Source organism: Pipra filicauda, unplaced genomic scaffold, assembly GCF_003945595.2.
Source record: "Pipra filicauda isolate LSUMZ 115617 unplaced genomic scaffold, ASM394559v2 scaffold852_size119209_pilon, whole genome shotgun sequence".
Lineage (NCBI taxonomy): Eukaryota > Metazoa > Chordata > Aves > Passeriformes > Pipridae > Pipra > Pipra filicauda.
In genome coordinates this window covers 24530-41362 of record NW_024105034.1, presented here as the reverse complement: position 1 = coordinate 41362, position 16833 = coordinate 24530, and the positions used below count along the sequence as shown (strand labels likewise).

General features: G+C 54.5%; 1 protein-coding gene across 2 annotated transcripts; it reads left to right on the top strand.

The window, feature by feature from the left end:
• The first annotated feature begins 418 nt into the window (after positions 1–418).
• On the top strand, positions 419–15694 carry HCLS1 (hematopoietic cell-specific Lyn substrate 1). Of its 2 annotated transcripts, none has more exons than XM_027712105.2 (15): positions 419–492; positions 2425–2508; positions 3662–3735; positions 4564–4693; positions 5908–6018; positions 6953–7007; positions 8901–9011; positions 9503–9613; positions 10212–10267; positions 11367–11436; positions 11752–11885; positions 12486–12593; positions 12999–13308; positions 14050–14121; positions 14877–15694. In XM_027712105.2, the coding sequence occupies exons 2-15, from the start codon at positions 2425–2427 to the stop codon at positions 15011–15013; spliced, it is 1563 nt and encodes a 520-aa protein (XP_027567906.1). In that variant the 5' UTR covers positions 419–492; the 3' UTR covers positions 15014–15694. The 2 variants fall into 2 exon arrangements, with proteins under 2 accessions (XP_027567906.1, XP_027567905.1); XM_027712104.2 differs by having other exon boundaries at positions 12483–12593.
• Positions 15695–16833: the final 1139 nt, after the last annotated feature.

The following is a 16833-nucleotide window of genomic DNA, read 5'->3' as shown; positions in this document are numbered from 1 at the left end:
AACAAGAAGCCCAAGGTTGATCAAAGGGGTTTTCAAGGCACTGGGAAGAATGGGAAAAGGTTCAGGAGGACAGTTAGTGTTTTCCCCAATCCTCCCAGCAATGGGGAGAGATACCAGAAGAAACAGGCATGCCCAAGACATGAATGCTGGCTCCAGGACTGCTGTCTCCACCAGAACTTAGTTTTTTATAACCATGGGAGAGTCTTCTTTTGAACACAAGGTGTGCTGGGACCTGATGGGATCCTCTGTGCCGATGGGAAAGCACTGGCTGTGTGCTGTGTCAGCATCTTGGAGCACAGGCAGCAAGTGAGGGAACTGCAGCACTGGGGCAGGTCTGGGGACTCATGACTTGAGCAGAGCTGGGGGCTGGGGTGCAGGAAGTGAAGAGAGCTGAAGTTAAAACAGGAACTCGGAGCAGACAGGCCCAAAGCTGTTGCAGGCAGCAGGTTCCTGAGCAAAGAGCAGCAAGTTTGCCAGCAGGAGCCTTTAAAGGTAAGAAAGCTTGAGTGTGTTTTGGGAGTGGAAAGTGAGAAATGACTACCAGAAGAAGTGGGGTTTGGTGGGCAGAGAACTCCTTCCTGACCCAGCATGTTTGAGTGGATAATGCTCGGCATTTGCTTCTCAGGCTGTTGTCCTGTCGTTGTTGCTCTTGTGTCTGAGCCTCTAAAGAACCACATTTCCAAATCTACCAGCATGACTGTGCTGTGTGGTAGCCCTATATTTGTGCTGTAGTGGATGTTTTCACGGGGGAAAATAAGACAAACTAAGGAGTTGAGATGCCGGCTGATATTTCTCACTATGGGGGTGTCTGGAGCATCATAGTTCAATTACAATCTGTGGTTTGTCATGGTTCCCACCATGCAGGGCAGGTGACTGGAGAATGAGTGCTCAAGAACCACTTACAGCAGCATTTAAAACCCTGAACCACTTGATTTGAGCTCAGAGCAGCTGCCCTGATGAAAAGCCCTGTGCTAGCTGGTTATTGCTGCTGGTTTATCCTTTACAAAAATGAGCAAGAACCTTTAAAAATCTTTGGTGTGAGAGATGCCAATAAATTAGGGAGGGGAAAAGGAGAAGAAAGGTGTTGCTAGATTGTGCCATGTAGCCCACGTGAGCCTTCCTGCTTTCCCTGCTTCTAAGTGCAATTGGCTGTATTCAGCTGGGCCCAGGATTGCTGTGAGTGGGGAATGGCACAGAACTTCTGTGGTCCTGAGGCACCTGCAGAAGGCTTAAAACTGTGAATCTGCCTTGGCCCTACATCCTCTCCCTTAGCTGACCACCTGGCTTTTGCTTAACAAAGAAAGCCTCATCCCTGCTGGTTTAGTTTCTGTTCTCTTTGCTCCCTGGCCTTACAGTGCTGGTTCTCTAGACAAGTGGAAAGGACAGCTTGAAAGCAAGCAGTGCACTGCACTAAACTGGAAGGTTATTCTCCTAAACAGCCTTTGATGTGGTACAGTTAATTACTTAGCATAAATAGAGAATTACTTAGTTACTCAGCATAAACATTTCGCTCGCACGGAGGGCAAGTCCCCGAGCACTCGGGGCTGCCTGAGGCTCCCACACGCCCTGGGAGGGAGGGGTTAGTGCCGCTGAGCAGCACACGGTAAAAGCTGCTGTTAGCTGAGGATCCAGCACACAGGAGGTCTCCTCCCTCCCATTGCTCTGGTCACAGTCTGGTGTGATGGGGAACAGGGCTCAGCTCAGTCTTTCCTGCACATTCTGTTCTGTCTTTCTCTCTGCCCCAGGGAAAAGCTGCTTTGGGCAACACTGAGAACAATTCGGGGCTCCTCAACGCTGCAGACAGTAAAGGGCTGGAATATGAGAGCTCTGCTGAGAATGATTGCTCTGGGGTGTAGGCAGCTCATGTCATCTTCCCTCTCGTTTTGTGAAAACTTTTGGGAGGGGCTTTTTCATCATCTTTTTTCACAGTCACCTTGAAAATGACACATAGGAGTTTTAGATTTCACGTTATTTTTAACTTCCTCTTCCTGGGCCCATCACTTCCTCCAGGCCTGTGGGAGCTGTTCCACCACAGCCTCAGCCCATCCAGCCCTGCAGCCTCGGGGCTTTTAGTCCCGTTTCCCGTTTTCTCCATATGACAGACACAAACACCACACGGCACCAGCCCTGTCACTCCAGTGTCCAGTCTTGCCCCGACCCTTCTATAGGCTACTGGGCAGGGGTTAAAAGGTTGGAAAACAGCCAAGAGGCTTGAAGAGTCCACCTCAGGTCCAGCAGCACATTGGAGCGTGTGGCAGGGGTGTGACCGTGCTCCTGGGGGGGTTAACGTGGGGAACAGCATCTCACAGCACAGAAAATGAATGGTGTTGGAGAAGCAGAATCCGGTAGCTGGCTGTGAGCCAGCTCTGCCCACGTGCTGGGCCCTGGGTGACAGCTGGGTGACACCGTGTCCTCGCTGTGCAGATGTGGAAGGCGGTTGTGGGACATGACGTGTCAGTGAAGGTGGAGCCTCAGGGAGACGACTGGGACACAGACCCTGATTTTGTGGTGAGTGTCTGGTATGGTAACTGTTATACTGGTGGTGTGAAGGGTTCCTGGCCCTGGGCACTTGCTGCTCAGCGGGGCCAGGGCTCGGGGCTCAGCACAGGAACTGGCAGTCACCTCTCTGAGCCACTTCTGCCCCATCTCCATGTTTAGTCTCCAGAACTTCCTACATCAGTGCACCTCTGTGTCTGACCACAAGTAAGGCACTTGAGGAGTACAGAATATTGGGTTTTTTTAAACCTGCTCCTTGGTAGCTTCCCTTGTCCTCCCCACAATCTACGTTACAAGACATAGTGAACACTTGTATTTTCTCTGTCCTACACTGTTTGTAACTGTAGAGGATCCAGCATTCCCCTCATTTGTCTTTTTTTCCAGATGGAAAATCCTATCGTATGTAGTCAGCTTGTGCAGGTGCAGCTCTGTGCCTCTCATATGTTTATTTTCTATCTAGTCTAACTCTGGGTGAGCTGGTGAGAGAGCAGAAGGGCTCAGCCTGGGAAACTCCCTGCATTCATACAGGGTCATGATTTTCATTTTCCTTTTGGTTCTCTATGCCCTTCCAAATAAGTCTCTCCTGTTACACAAGAGCCCTGTGTTTTTGAGGTCCAGTCTTGCCTAGTTATTTCCAGTTAGAAATCCTAGTTTGGGACAGAAAAGCAATTCCCTTCCTCAAAGTTCCAAATTATTAATGTCTTAGGAAAAATCTATGCTGTCAATTTTTTTGCTCGTTTTTACTTCATCTCTTCTATTTGTGGAAGCATTCAAACTAAGCCTGAACGGGATGAGACTTTTTATGTATTTTTTAATTCTTTTATATATACATATTTTCAGCTTTGCTGTATATTAGGAAAGACTTTGTTCATGCTTCATTTTATCGAATGCACGCTCAGACCTTCCACAAAGCTACAAAACAAGGCTGTGATAGCCAAGCTTGGGCGAACGGCCCGAGGGCTGCGGTCACTGCGGCTTCTCCAGTATTTTCCCGACAGTGAATTCCTCAGCATTCCTGTTGCTCCTGGCCCTGCGGAGCTGGGGGCCGACGGGGCTGCGGCGGGGATGGGGCGCTGGGACCCCCGGTCCGTGCCCGGTCCGTGCCCGGCCCGGCGGCACCGAGCCCGGTGCGGGGCCGGGACTGACGGCCACGGCTCGCCCGCAGAACGACATCTCCGAGCGGGAGCAGCGCTGGGGAGCCAAAACCATCGAGGGCTCCGGCCGCGCCGGGCACATCGAGTGAGTGCGGGGGGAACCGGGGAACCGGGCCCGGGCGGGCGGAGAACGGACCTGCCGGGGGTGCGGGACGGGCACCGGGGCGGGACCGCGGGCACCGCGTGGGGCTCAAACCGGCCACGTAAGGGCTGGTCTGCGGAGTGGGATCACGCCACCCGTGCTGCTGCGGGGCGTCAGCGGGCGAGTCCCGCTGCAAAGGCTTCCCGCTCCTTCCCTTCCCTTCCCTGACCCGCGGCAGCAGCTCCCTCGGGACAGCGCTGCCCTGCAGTGCGGCCAGAGTGACCCTCGGGACAGCCCAGCGCTGCCCTGCAGTGCGGCCAGAGTGACCCTCGGGACAGCCCAGCGCTGCCCTGCAGTGCGGCCAGAGTGACCCCGGGGACAGCCCAGCGCTGCCCTGCAGTGCGGCCAGAGTGACCCTCGGGACAGCCCAGCGCTGCCCTGCAGTGTGGCCAGAGTGACCCCGGGGACAGCCCAGCCCTGCCCTGCAGTGCGGCCAGTGCAGCACACAGAGAAAGGGAGGTGCGGGATCCTGAGGAAGCCGGGGTGTGGCCCTGAACAGGGCTGCAGGAGGGGGGCTGGATGTCCTCCCAGAGCCCACTGCTCCGGTCCCTCGGCAGCCCCCGGGGTACCACCCTCTCTGCCCCAGCACAGTGGCTGCGTGTGTGGCTGGCACCCAGGGGAACCCAGAGCGGGCCCACGATGGCAGCTGGCAGTGGCTGTATGTCCTGCTCTGTGCTGGCCTCTGGCTGGGGCAGGGGCACAGGGATGTTCCAGCTGGCTGCACAGCTCTGCTCCATCCCACACTGACCTGCCCTGTCTCTGTCTCACCAGTATCCATCAGCTGAGGAACAAGGTGTCAGAGGAACACGAGGTCATCAAGAAGAAGGAGATGGAGACTGGCCCCAAGGCTTCCTATGGCTATGGAGGCAAATTTGGAACAGAGCGGGACCGAATGGATAAGGTAACAGCTGTGGAGGGCTTCTTTGAGCCCCGGTGGAAAAGGGTTTTCTCATCAAGAAAGGGCTATCCATGTTTTCTAGCTGGACCCTGAAGGGAGAGAATGGAGAGCTGGCACAACTGCAGAGATTCACACATGTCCAGCTAGACCATACTCTGTCTCCAGGATCTGTTTGATTCCATTTGTGTAACTCCTCTCTACAACTTCCTGGCAATTCTCCCTTTAGCTGTGAAGAAGAAAATTCTGTGGCTGTTCAAACCTGCTGCAAAACTTGTGCTTGGACAACTAATAAATAATGATTCTCTTATATTTTGCATTACAGACCTCGTAGCTCCCTGGGATGAATCCTTAGTTTGTATTCTCTGTTCTCACACCAGATCTGGTTTATGTTTTGTGACAATCATAATCACACTTCTTCCTGCACCTTTCAGCATTTAACACTTCTTTTTTCAGAAGTGAGAGTGTTAAATTGCAGTAATGTTCAGTAGGTGTGGTCACTGAGGGATTGTGGGATATCAGGATGGCAGAGTGAGAAACAGACTGCCCTGACAAACTCCCTGCTCTCCCTGCCAGAGGTGCTGCGGTCAGGAACCACACACTCTCCTCAGGAGAAGGGCCAGAGGCTGAATGCTTGCAGCATCCTGGTAAAACTAGACAAAGGCCAAGAAGTTGCTCAACAGAAACACCCTCGCTCTGCTCTGGCAGAGTCTGATCACAGCTGCTCCATGTTGGTGTGGAGTGTGTGCGGTTCCTGGCCACAGCACCTCTGGCAGGGAGAGTTGGACCCTGGCCTGGCCTGTGGCAGGCAGGAAGGGTGATCCCAGCCAGGTCTGCTCGCCCTCACTCTCAGATACACAAAGAGGGAGTGGGTGCCAGACCTGCTGCCTGGAGTTCTCAGCTGTACATCCCATGTGATTATCCACCACACTACTCCACTGGACTTGGGAGCAGCCGGTATTTGGCATCCCACACTTTTTCTGGTGAGCTGGCAGGGAGGCCAGTTTGTGGCATGGCAGCCCTTCAGGCCGCTCCCAGGCCTCAGAGCAGAGCTGGTGCTGGCAAAGGCCATGTGGAGGGCATGGCCACCACCGACACGGTCAGCTTGGACCCGTCACTCGTGTCTGCGAGTGTCCCAGCAGCACGTTGGTGCAGCCACGCTGGCTGTGTCTGCCCCAGCCTGGCTGTGGGGGTTCATGTCACGCTGTCTCTCCTCTCAGTGTGCCGTGGGACACGAGTACGTGGCTGATGTTGGGAAGCACTCCTCGCAGACAGATGCAGCCCAGGGCTTTGGGGGAAAGTTTGGAGTCCAGCGGGACCGAGCCGACAAGGTGTGTTGGACAGTGCAGTTAAAATGTGTCACTGTGGCTGGTGCTGCCCCTGAAACACTGCTGCCTGTGCTGCCCCTGAAACACTGCTGCCTGTGCTGCCCCTAAAACACTGCTGCCTGTGCTGCCCCTAAAACACTGCTGCCGCCAGATTGTGCTCAGTTCTCCAAGCTCAGGGGGTGCAGGTGGAGGTGTGCCATGTACCACAGTCTCACTGAAGCACAGCTCGCCTGTGTGCAGGGCAGTGGCCAGTGACACACTGTGGGGCACTGTGGAGGTAACTCTGCTGGCTGTGTCCCATCCAGGCAGCACAGTGTTTGCCAAGGGGCTGTGCTACTCGTCCTGGGGGCTGTGCTGTTTGTCCAGGGGCTGTGCTGTTTGTCCAGGGGCTGTGCTGCTCGTCCTGGGGCTGTGCTGTTTGTCCCGGGGCTGTGCTGTTTGTCCCGGGGCTGTGCTGTCCATCCTGGGGCTGTGCTGTCCATCCTGGGGCTGTTCTGTCCATCCTGGGGCTGTGCTGTTTGTCCCGGGGCTGTGCTGTCCATCCTGGGGCCGTGCTGTTTGTCCAGGGGCTGTGCTGTCCATCCTGGGGCTGTGCTGTTTGTCCGGGGGCTGTGCTGTTTGTCCAGGGGCTGTGCTGTTTGTCCCGGGGCTGTGCTGTCCATCCTGGGGCTGTGCTGTCCATCCTGGGGCTGTGCTGTTTGTCCAGGGGCTGTGCTGTTCGTCCCGGGGCTGTGCTGTCCATCCAGGGGCTGTGCTGTCCATCCTGGGGCTGTGCTGTCCATCCTGGGGCTGTGCTGTCCATCCTGGGGCTGTGCTCTTTGCCCAGCATTCTGTGGCACAAGGCAGAGAGCAGGCTTCCAGCCCGGCCCCAGAGGAGGGTGGCTGAAACCTGGCTTGGCCCTCAGGCTGACTGACAGCCCTCCCCTTCTTGTTCCAGTCAGCAGTGGGCTTTGAATACAAGGGTGAGGTGGAGAAACACTCGTCCCAGACAGGCAAGTCCATGGGCATGTGTGACCCCTTGACACTTTGCCCAGCTGCTCTTTTGCTCCCACTATCCCGTGCTGTTGGCTGTGGCACAATCTCCTTCATTATCCCCCTCCTGTCACTTGTTTCAGATTCCTGTTCCCAGTCTGTCACCCTCATGGCCCCATTCCATGCTGTCCTGTCACCATCCTTCTGGTGTACATCCCACTTGTCTCTGTGCTTTGCTTTGGTGGAAGCCACGTCCTGGCTGAGTAGAGGAGACGCTCCCACCCCCCTCCAGTGGCTGGCTCGTGCTCCCTGTCCTCCCAAAGCCCTTCTGAGAACGGCTCCAGAAGAGCCATTCAGGACATGGAGGGATTGCTGGAGAAACAACTTGTAGGAAAAGGCACAGCAATGGATATGGAAACAGAAGCCTGTAGAGCACTCAAACTGCTGCAGAATTCTGCAGATTCAACAAATAGTGCAAGAAGTGAAACTAAAGATATTTTAAGTATTCTGCACCCAAAAGAAGATGAAAGGGCAAGGTCTGTTGCTGTTTCAGGTAAATGTGAGGAATACTGCATTACCAAGGAAATAACTGAATGGGATTCATTTAAGAGGAATGTATAAAAGAAGGAACATAGTTTGAGGCATTCTTGGTTGATCTTAAAATAATTAATTCCATGCAGTTATGCTACATTAACATATTCTTGTAGACATAGAAATTCATCAGGCTGTGTGAAACTACAGAAGTTGCTAAGGACAAAATGGAACTGTAAGAAGTAGGGTGTTTGGATTGCTTTTCATAAAAATGTGTCTATACTAGAAGCTTCAGCAGCAAGATAACAGTCACAAAATCTGTGTTTGCTGAAAACAGCTCCATTAAAGATCCATTTTGTAACAGCCTAATAGATAGATAATAGTTTAGTCAAGGTAATACTCACAGGTTAGATGACTGAGCTTCTGTGAAACAGAGATCCATTCTGGAATAAAAAATGTCCTGATGCAGCTTTCTCTACAACACAGTCTCCACGGATTGGTACAGCTGAAGTTGTTGGAGAAGCCCCAACTCAGTCCTGTGAAATGCAGACCTGTAGAAAAGCCTCAGGGAACAGGGAGAGGTGACTGTGATTTACCCCTTAAGGGCAGGATTTGTTGACTGAGCTGGCAGGTGTCTGAAAGGAGGAGTCTGTACAGCCAGCAGCCAGGATGGAGGCTGGAATGACTCAGGAACGAGCCAGTATTAACCAGGTGATCCTTAGGGAACAGCTGAACATGGCTGAAGTTGTTAATGGATCACTGGTTTGGAGCTGGAAAACAGAGAGACACAAGGCAGCTGTCACACGATGGCCAAGTGGGGAGAGCAGGAGTGTGTCTGCAGAAATGGGGTTCAGCCTTTGCTGCAGCTCCAGGGTCAGGTGTTTGTAGAAGCTGAGGTTCCACTATAGCAAACATGAGCTCCTTTGCCATTCCTGTACTCCCAAGGCTCAGTGTCCTTACTCACAGCCCTTTCCCGAGGCTGGCAGACCACAGACTGAAATCCTGGCTCTGGAGTTGGGTGAGTGGGTGATACCCTGGCTCTCAGTGCCCAAATCCTGCTTGGCTTTGCCTTCGTGGGTGACTGTGCTCCCAGTGCCTCCCCGTTATCCTCGACACGTCCATTTTCTTCCTTCCTTCCCTCCCGGCTGGCTGTGCCTGCCATTGCCCTGGCCCACACTTGCCCTGTGCCCCATTCCCATGGGCTCTCATCCATGATGCTCCTGCCATCCACTCTGTCCCCTTCAACCTCTTGCTTTTTAGGGGGTTTTCCATCATCCCCACTGCTCTCCTTCCTCCCCCCTGCTCCTTCCCAGTGCTGCTTCCTGTCCTGTCCTCACCAGCCCCGTGCTGGGGGCAGGGTTTCACTCCGTGCACCACCTCAGATTACTCCAAGGGCTTTGGTGGCCGTTACGGAGTGGAGAGGGACAAGGTGGACAAGGCGGCTGTGGGATTTGACTACAAGAGCCAGGCAGAGAAGCACGACTCTCAGAGAGGTGAGCTGGGGGAGCTGGGGGAGCTGGGGCAGCTGAGGGAACAGGCAGTGCCAGGGCTGGAGCTGGGGCTGTGCCCACTGGGACTGTGGGGCACTGTGCAGCTCTTCTTCGATCTGCTGCGTGAATGGTGGAATAGCTATGGGGAGCTTGCAGCAAGGGAACAGGTCAGGTGAGGAAAGCCATGGCATGGCTGCTGGAAAGAGTTCAGCAGAGTTCTGTGGGCACAGGGATCTCCTGGGAAGCACATCACCAAAGGAAGGGTGCTGGGGAAGCCCAGGTGGGTGCTAATAGCAGGTGACATGTCCCAGGGAGGAGGGAAGGCTGTTGCTGCAGCAACCAGTGGGGAAATCTGGCCTTGCTCCATGTCTTTCTCTAAGTCCTGGGCAAGGAAAACCTGTGAGAACAGCCTGAGCTCACACTGCTGCCACTTGTCTCCTTCCCACCCTTGTCTGTTCTCTTCCATGCTGTGATCTGGATCCCCGTGGCTGAAGATTATTCTGTGGGCTTTGGTGGGAAGTTTGGGGTCCAGAGGGATCGTCAGGACAAGAATGCCCTTGGCTGGGATCATCAGGAGGAAGTGCAACCCCACGCATCCCAAACAGGTCAGGCAACGCTGCCAGAGGTGGTGGCAGTTTCCTTGGAGCACACACAGACCTGGAGCTTGTGGTTCATAGTCAGAGATCCAGCTGCTGAAAATGGAATGTGTCCAGCATGTTCTGGAGCAGCTGGGGTGTGGTGAGCCCCAAAGCACAAGGGCAAACTCTGCCAGGGTAGATGGCTGCTTGGATCAGTGGGGGACATGGGATGAGAGTCCCTCAGTCAGCCTGCTCAAACTCTGCTGTGCTGTCTCTGTGAGGGACATTCCTGACCATAAGTTCATCGCAAAGGCAAGCACAGAGGAATGAGGCAGAACAGATCCCAGGAATCTGGGGGCTACTGCACAGTTGACTTCAGTGAACAAGGCCACACTCCACTCAGCTACAGCCCTGCATTCCTGTGCCCTTGGCTGAAAGGAGGGATAATTAGTCCTAAAAGCCACTGTCCAGAGGACTTTGCATGTGTTATCTCTAGTTACTTCCATATGTGATAAGATGCAGACAAAGCTAACTCATCTCATTTCACTGGTCACAGCATACTGAAGCCAGATGTGCACATAGAGTATAAAATATTGTAAAATAGCCTCCTTTTTTTCCCACACAGACTATGCCAAGGGGTTTGGAGGCCGGTATGGGGTCCAGAAGGATAGAGTGGATAAGGTAAGACTGCTGCAGCCTTCAATTGCTTCCTACTAATCACCGCTCCTTGCCCTGCTGCAAGAGAAGAGATTTCCCAGGTGGAGGTGAGATTCAGAGTGCTCAGGGCACAGAGGTGGCAAGAGGGAACTGGCTCAGTGTAAAATACCAGAGGATGCAGAGGGATGCAGCCGGGGGAGACTGTAATGCAGGGAATTCCTCATGGCACTGTCTGTAACTCCTCTGCTGTTTCTTAACTTGTGCAGGTTTTTCTCTCCTGTCAAAGAGTGCCTTGTGGTCTGTTCAGGTAGCTAAATCTGCCTGCACACTTTGACAAACCCTGGCAGGGATGGGATTAGCACAGCTCAATCTGCTGTGCATGAGAAAAGGTCACCCAGTTGGCTGGTTCAGGTTTTCTGTTTGGGCTGACACCCCACAAAGCCTCATCTACAGTCACAACTCAGACTCAAGCACTGGAGTTAATTCTGTGTGTGTCAGGCTGCCCTGCAGTCTTGGTCCTGCCAGTTGGAGATGAACCTCATGGATGTGGCTAAACTAAGAGGTGGGAACCCTGTGGCTTTGGGGCATTTGGAGGAGGCAGTGAGGGGGCCTTCCCTGAACCCTCCATTCCCTGTTGTGGGGCACAGTGCAGGGGCACAGTGTTGTGCCTGGAACAGCACCAACATCACCGAACTCAGGAGCTGGAGGAAGCTGGGGAGGATATAAACACATGTTCCTGTCCATGCTGCATGTCTGGGCTGGGCCAGCAGCAGAGAGGGAACGGTGTCCTGCCTCAGAAGACATTAACACTACCTGTGAATTTAACAACAGCAAGTGGAGGGGCATTGACAAAAAAGGTGCATCCTGTACATGGCAGAAAATCACGTGTGAAATCAGATGAGCACTTGGTAAAAGCCAGGGCTGTGGGTCGTTTGGGAAGCAGGATGCAGAGAGGAAGGGAGGTGTCAGGAGAGGGGACTGCAGCCAGCAGCCTCCCCTGGGTCAGGGTAAGTGTACAGGTGAGGACAGACACACCTAGGAACAGTGCTTGCCATCACCAGTAGCCAAACCCAGCACTGGCCTTGCCCAAGAAGCTGGACAATTCTTTCACTTCCTCTTGCAGAGTGCTGCTGGCTTTGATGAGATGGCAGCTCCCACCTCCTCCTACGAGAAACCAAGACCCCTGGAGGCAGGTGAGACATATGAGTCCCAGCCCTGGAGCTGGGAAGCTGTGGGCCTCCTGGTCCCTCTGTGTCAGCATGCTGGTAGATGGGATGGGAGCCTCCTGGTCCCTCTGTGTCAGCATGCTGGTAGATGGGATGGGAGCCTCCTGGTCCCTCTGTGTCAGCATGCTGGTAGATGGGATGGGGGTTCAGCCTGTGCTGGGGGCAGGACAAAGGTGGCTGAACTGCGAGTCTCTCTGAAGAGGTGGAGGTCTGGGTTTCTCCCGGATGCCTGGGGTGGTGGGAGGGAGCTGGGGGCTGGCTCAGTCGGCTGTCTCCTCGCAGGAGCTTCCAGCAGCACCAGCAGCCTGCGCTCGCAGTTTGAACACATGGCCAGGGCGGAGGAGGAGAGCAGGAGGCAGGCGGAGGAGGAGCGGCTGCGGCGACAGCCCCGGCAGTGCCCGGTGCCTCGGGGACAGGTGAGCCCTGGCTGTCCTGCTGTGTCCTCTGAGGCTCCTGGAGGAGACTTTTCCTCATGGCCATGCAGCTCCATGTCCTTCCAGATGATCTCTTTAGAGTAACCTTTTGCCTAAACTGCCTCCCTGCATCTGCCACGAATGGCCACTGAGCTTCACAGTTGTCACCGGACTTTCCTTTTCAGCACAGAGATCAGGGTGTACCTGCACCCAGCCATGGCCCCAGTGCTTTGGCCTCAGCTCCTTTAGCCTCTGGTGCTTGTCAAAGAGTGCAGTCACCCCTCCCCAGCACTGCCATCCCAGCAGTCTGCATGTGAGATGGCACCCAGCCCCGATGCTTACCTGCCTTCCCACCTGCTGCTGTTCCTGCACTCAGAGGGCAGAGTGGGATTCACAGTGAAGCCCCCCCAACATGTTCCTCTTCAGGGGTGCCCCACCCTTGTCACCAGCCTGCCAGTGCCCGGGCCCAGGGCAGGTTTGTAGGAGCTGGAACAGACTCTAGGTGGAGGAAAATGTTCTGAGTTGCTCTATTGGGAATGTGAACAGGCGTTGCTCTGTACTCATTCAGAGGGACTGAGGGATCTGATGGCTCTTCTCCAGCAGGAAATCCCACCGAGAGGGAAGGGGCACACGGGGGCAGCCCCTGCTGCTGTGCCAGCACAGGTGCCCAGGAATGCCCATGGAGACCGACCCGTGTCACCAGGAGAGCAGGTGCCAAGGCAGTCTGGGAGAGCCGGGAAGGGGAGCAGGCAGAGGGGATTGCACCTGAGAGGGGCTGTGCCCAGTGTGTGAGAGGCTTTGGAAGGACGAGGGGGAGTGCTGGGATGGGGATGGGACTGCACAGCACCCCTTGGGACAGGCTCTGGGAGTGGGGAGGTGCAGTGGTGGCACCGTGGGCTGGAGAGAAGTATGAACAGAGGTTCAAACACATGTGCCCTGAGGATCTCCAGAGCAATGCCAGTGCCAGTTCAGCACGGCCCGAGGGGCTGAGCTGTTTCCCTGGTGTGCAGGGGATGGTGCTCCAGGAAGGGGCTGCCTTATGCCAGGTGCTGGGAGTTGGGAGAGTGCTGGGTGCTTCGCAGGTGACTCTCTTGTCACCTTCTCCCCTCGTGGCAGGAGGCCAAAAGGGAGGATGAGGAAGCACCACCCACTTTGCCACCAAGGCCAGCAGATTTGGGCGCAGAGCTGTGCAAGGTCCCCAGCCAGGATCAGCCCATCTACAGTGAAAGTTTGGATGTTGGTGGAGACTATGAGGAGCTGCCAGAGCCCTCTGACTACTGTGACAGTACCAGTGGAGGTGCTGACTATGAGGAGCTGCCAGCCCCACTGGGAAAGCCAGATGCTATCTATGACCTGGGGGAAGATGGAGGAGAAGACTATGAGGTGATCCTTCCTCAGGAGCACAGCCAGAGCCAGCCCCACCTGGGTGAGTACTGATAGAATAGCCCATGTCTTGGGGAGCTTGTACCCATCCACTCAGTTCACTGGATGTATGGCACAGAGTCGAGAGGGAATTTGTGTCCTGAAGTCTCCTGTGGTCAGGGTAACGGCTCCTGATGATGAAGACTCGGTGGTCTCCGCTCCCCTGTCCATCCCCAAGGTGCAGATGAGCTGCACAGAGTGCTGGGCCAGGCAGCAGATGTCTGCTGAACCTGCTGAACCTGCTGGAGCAGTGCCTGGCAGGAGGGGGGCTGCTGTGGCTCAGGAGAAGCTGGATGTGTACTGGTGCTCTTGCTGTGGTTCCTGGCAAGTGGCTGCCAGTGGTGTGCTGGGGCCTGGGGGTTGTGGCTCAGCCCATTGCTCACATGGCTGGTGTTCCCAAGACCTGCTGGGGGGGGTGTCCTGGTATGAGGAGTGTGGGGAACCTTCCTCCAAGCACAGGAGCAAACTGCACGGGCTGCTGTCAGTGCTTCTGCCGCAGCTTTGCTGGTACTGGAGATGGCAAGTGGGGAGGCTGGAGTTACGCCCAGACTTTCTTGGGAGAGGAACACAAAGTATCAGGACTCCACTCCCTCTGTGGGAGGGGAAGGAAGTCACACCTTGCTCTGGGCTGTGCTACACCTCTCCCTGCTGGCAGGGTTTGGAGGTGCTCCCCAAAGCCGGGCTGGAGGGTGGCACTGCCCTGGGCTCTGCCTCAGTGTCTGTCTCACCTGTCCTTGTTCTGCAGCCAACACGGGGGGTGGCTGTGAGGGGCACGGCCCCGGGACCTGCGCAGTGGCTCTCTACGACTACCAAGGAGGTGGGTCTGCCACAGGGCTGGGGGGAGGGCGCTGGGCCAGGGGGTGTGGGGGTTCACACCCTCAGCAGTGGGGACTTGGGGGGTTAAATTTCTTCCTCATAGGAAGCAGAATGAGACCTGATTTGGGAACTGTGGTAGTTTAGGAATGGTATTGTCCCATTTAGTAGTCCCACTAAAAAACCCACACACCATCCCCCTCCAACTGGAGGCCCATAGGGCAAAGATCGTGGACTGAGATAAGAACAATTCAAACAGCCATGAGAGAAGAAAACAAACAGCAACAATATTAGTAACTAAAGGTTTAAGAAAAGAAATGATTCACGTGGAAAAACACTCACTGGACTAATAGACAGTAGTGGACTAACAGACAGTACTGGACAGCTCCCTCCACCATTTCTCAAATGGAAGGAACCCCCTCTTCCCCAGAAGACAGTCCTTATCCACCCCTGCAATGATGTGAGGTGGTACAGAATAACTTCAGTGTACTGGCCATGCCCCCACCAGGCTACTGCAAAAAATTAACCCCGTCCTGGCCAGAACCAGGACAGGAACAGAGAAACTTCATCTGTCACCTGCAAGGTCTTGCTCATCTGCCTTGTCTGTGCTGTTTGATGGGGTTTGGGTGAGGTTGAACTCTTGGGGGTTATCTTGTTCTATCTTCTGCCCAGGGGAGGTGGGAGGAGGGATGTGAACCAGCTGTGCCTGGGGTTCTCTTTGCATTGTGACTGTCTGTCCTTTCTGGACAATTTTTGCAGAGGGAGATGATGAGATTTCCTTTGACCCGGAGGACACAATCACACACATCGAGATGGTGGACGAAGGCTGGTGGCGGGGGCAGTGCCACGGCAGGGTCGGCCTCTTCCCAGCAAATTACGTGAAACTTCTACAGTGAAACAAGCACTGTGCAAGCTGCTCCCTTCCAAACTGCTGCCTCTCTCTGCTTCAGCCTCTGCCATGTTATCAGCTTCATTTGGCTCAGCCTGCTGTGTCCACATTCAGAGAAGTATCAAGGAGCAAACTGACAGTGTCTGAGGGAATGTTTTGTCTTGTGCCCGAGAGGATTTTGGTTCCCGTCCACTTCCAGGTGGGAAAGGTGGGATGGTTTGAGCGTATGAGTGTGATGTAAGGTGTCTCTTCTACCCAGGCTGCCACACCTGTCAGCTAGCAAACCTGCAGGAGCGTGTCCTGTTCCCAATGGGGCAATTTGCAGAGCAGAGACACCGACTCTCGTCCAAGCAAGGCAGAAGGGACGTGAGCTGTGGAACCTTCTTCAGTTGCTGTAGCTCTGGATCTCATCCTAGCCAGGGTTCAAGGAAAAGAGCACTGGGAAAGCCAAATTTGCCTTTGTTCCCAGGAAGGGTTTCCATTTGCAGGATGACCCACATTTGCAGGACGGAGCAGAGAAACGTGAACTTAGTCTGTGTGCCCCTTTTGGGCAGTGGTGTGTCTGTCCTTGAGGGCTGTGCTCTCCCTTTTGGGCACAGATGTGTCAGTGTGTCTGTCCCTGGGGGCTGTGCCCTCCCTCACAGCTGCAGCAATAAACAGCTTCTGCTCTGGCCTGGCTCAAGTTGTACCCCGGTGTTTCTGTGATGGCTCGTGTCCCCTGTGCCTGTTGGAGGCTCCTGAAAAGGCCCCCTGACTCTTCATCACAGGTGTGGGGAAAAGACTGAGCAGGTGGGAAGCAGGACAGGAGGAAACATCTCATTTTTAACGTTTAAGACAGCTTTCAGGAATGCAAAGCAAAGCCCTCCCTTGAACCAGTACATCCCAAGTGGATGCTCAGCCGTGGGAGTTGCTATTGTTCCTGTAGGGGATGCAGGTACCATCACAGCAGGAATAAACTGGGGACAGCTGAGCAGGACAGCACCTGGGGGCTGTGGGAGAACACCTGAGAGGCTGTGGGAACACACCTGCCAGCAGTGGGTCCCACTGTGACACTGAAGAGTTCAGTGGCTCACGGATGGGTTCTGGACCACCCAGCAGTTGACCAAGCCTGTACTACCTGGGTGGGAGTGCAGCATTCCCGTTCAGTGTTGATCCTGGGAAAACCCACAGGCTGTGTCTGCCCATCATAGGAAAGGCTCATTGGGATTCAGGTTAAAAACTGTCAATTTTAATGTAAGTTTTCTGGAGGTTTCTGATTTGGGTTTTTGGTTGGTTGGCTTTGGACTTTTTTGTTTGGCTGAAGTTTTTTTTATTTATTTTTTCTGTGAGGTGACTTCCCCAGTCTTTTTGACTTCCTCTGGGGACAGGGACAAGGAAAATGGTGGATTTTGTCTGAATTTTGCCTGCTGCCTCTTCCTCCATGTCCCACTGTGATGAGCCTGGCACTGGTTTCAGGATAGCCTCCTCATAGGGACTGGCAGAGAAGCATCTGTTTGTTGTCCCCAGAGCCATTCCTCCTGCAGAGCACAGTCTGGGGCAGGTTCAACATCTACAGAAGCCTGGAAATGGAAAGTGGGGTCCCAGCACCAGCCCTGAGTCACTGGTTCTTCCTGGCCAACTTGTGTTCAGAAAGCAGCAAGGAAAGTCTCTCCTGTCACCACCAGGTAGCACTTCTGCTTCATGGTTGTTCATGGTCCTTCCTGGGCAGCTGTGGCACCTTCTGCCAGTCTCATCCCTTCCTCCATCTTTCCATGGCTAGCTTGGAGCCAGTCCCAAGGCTCCTCATCCAGGTGTGAGCACCAGCTCTGCCCCCGGGGCCAATTAGTG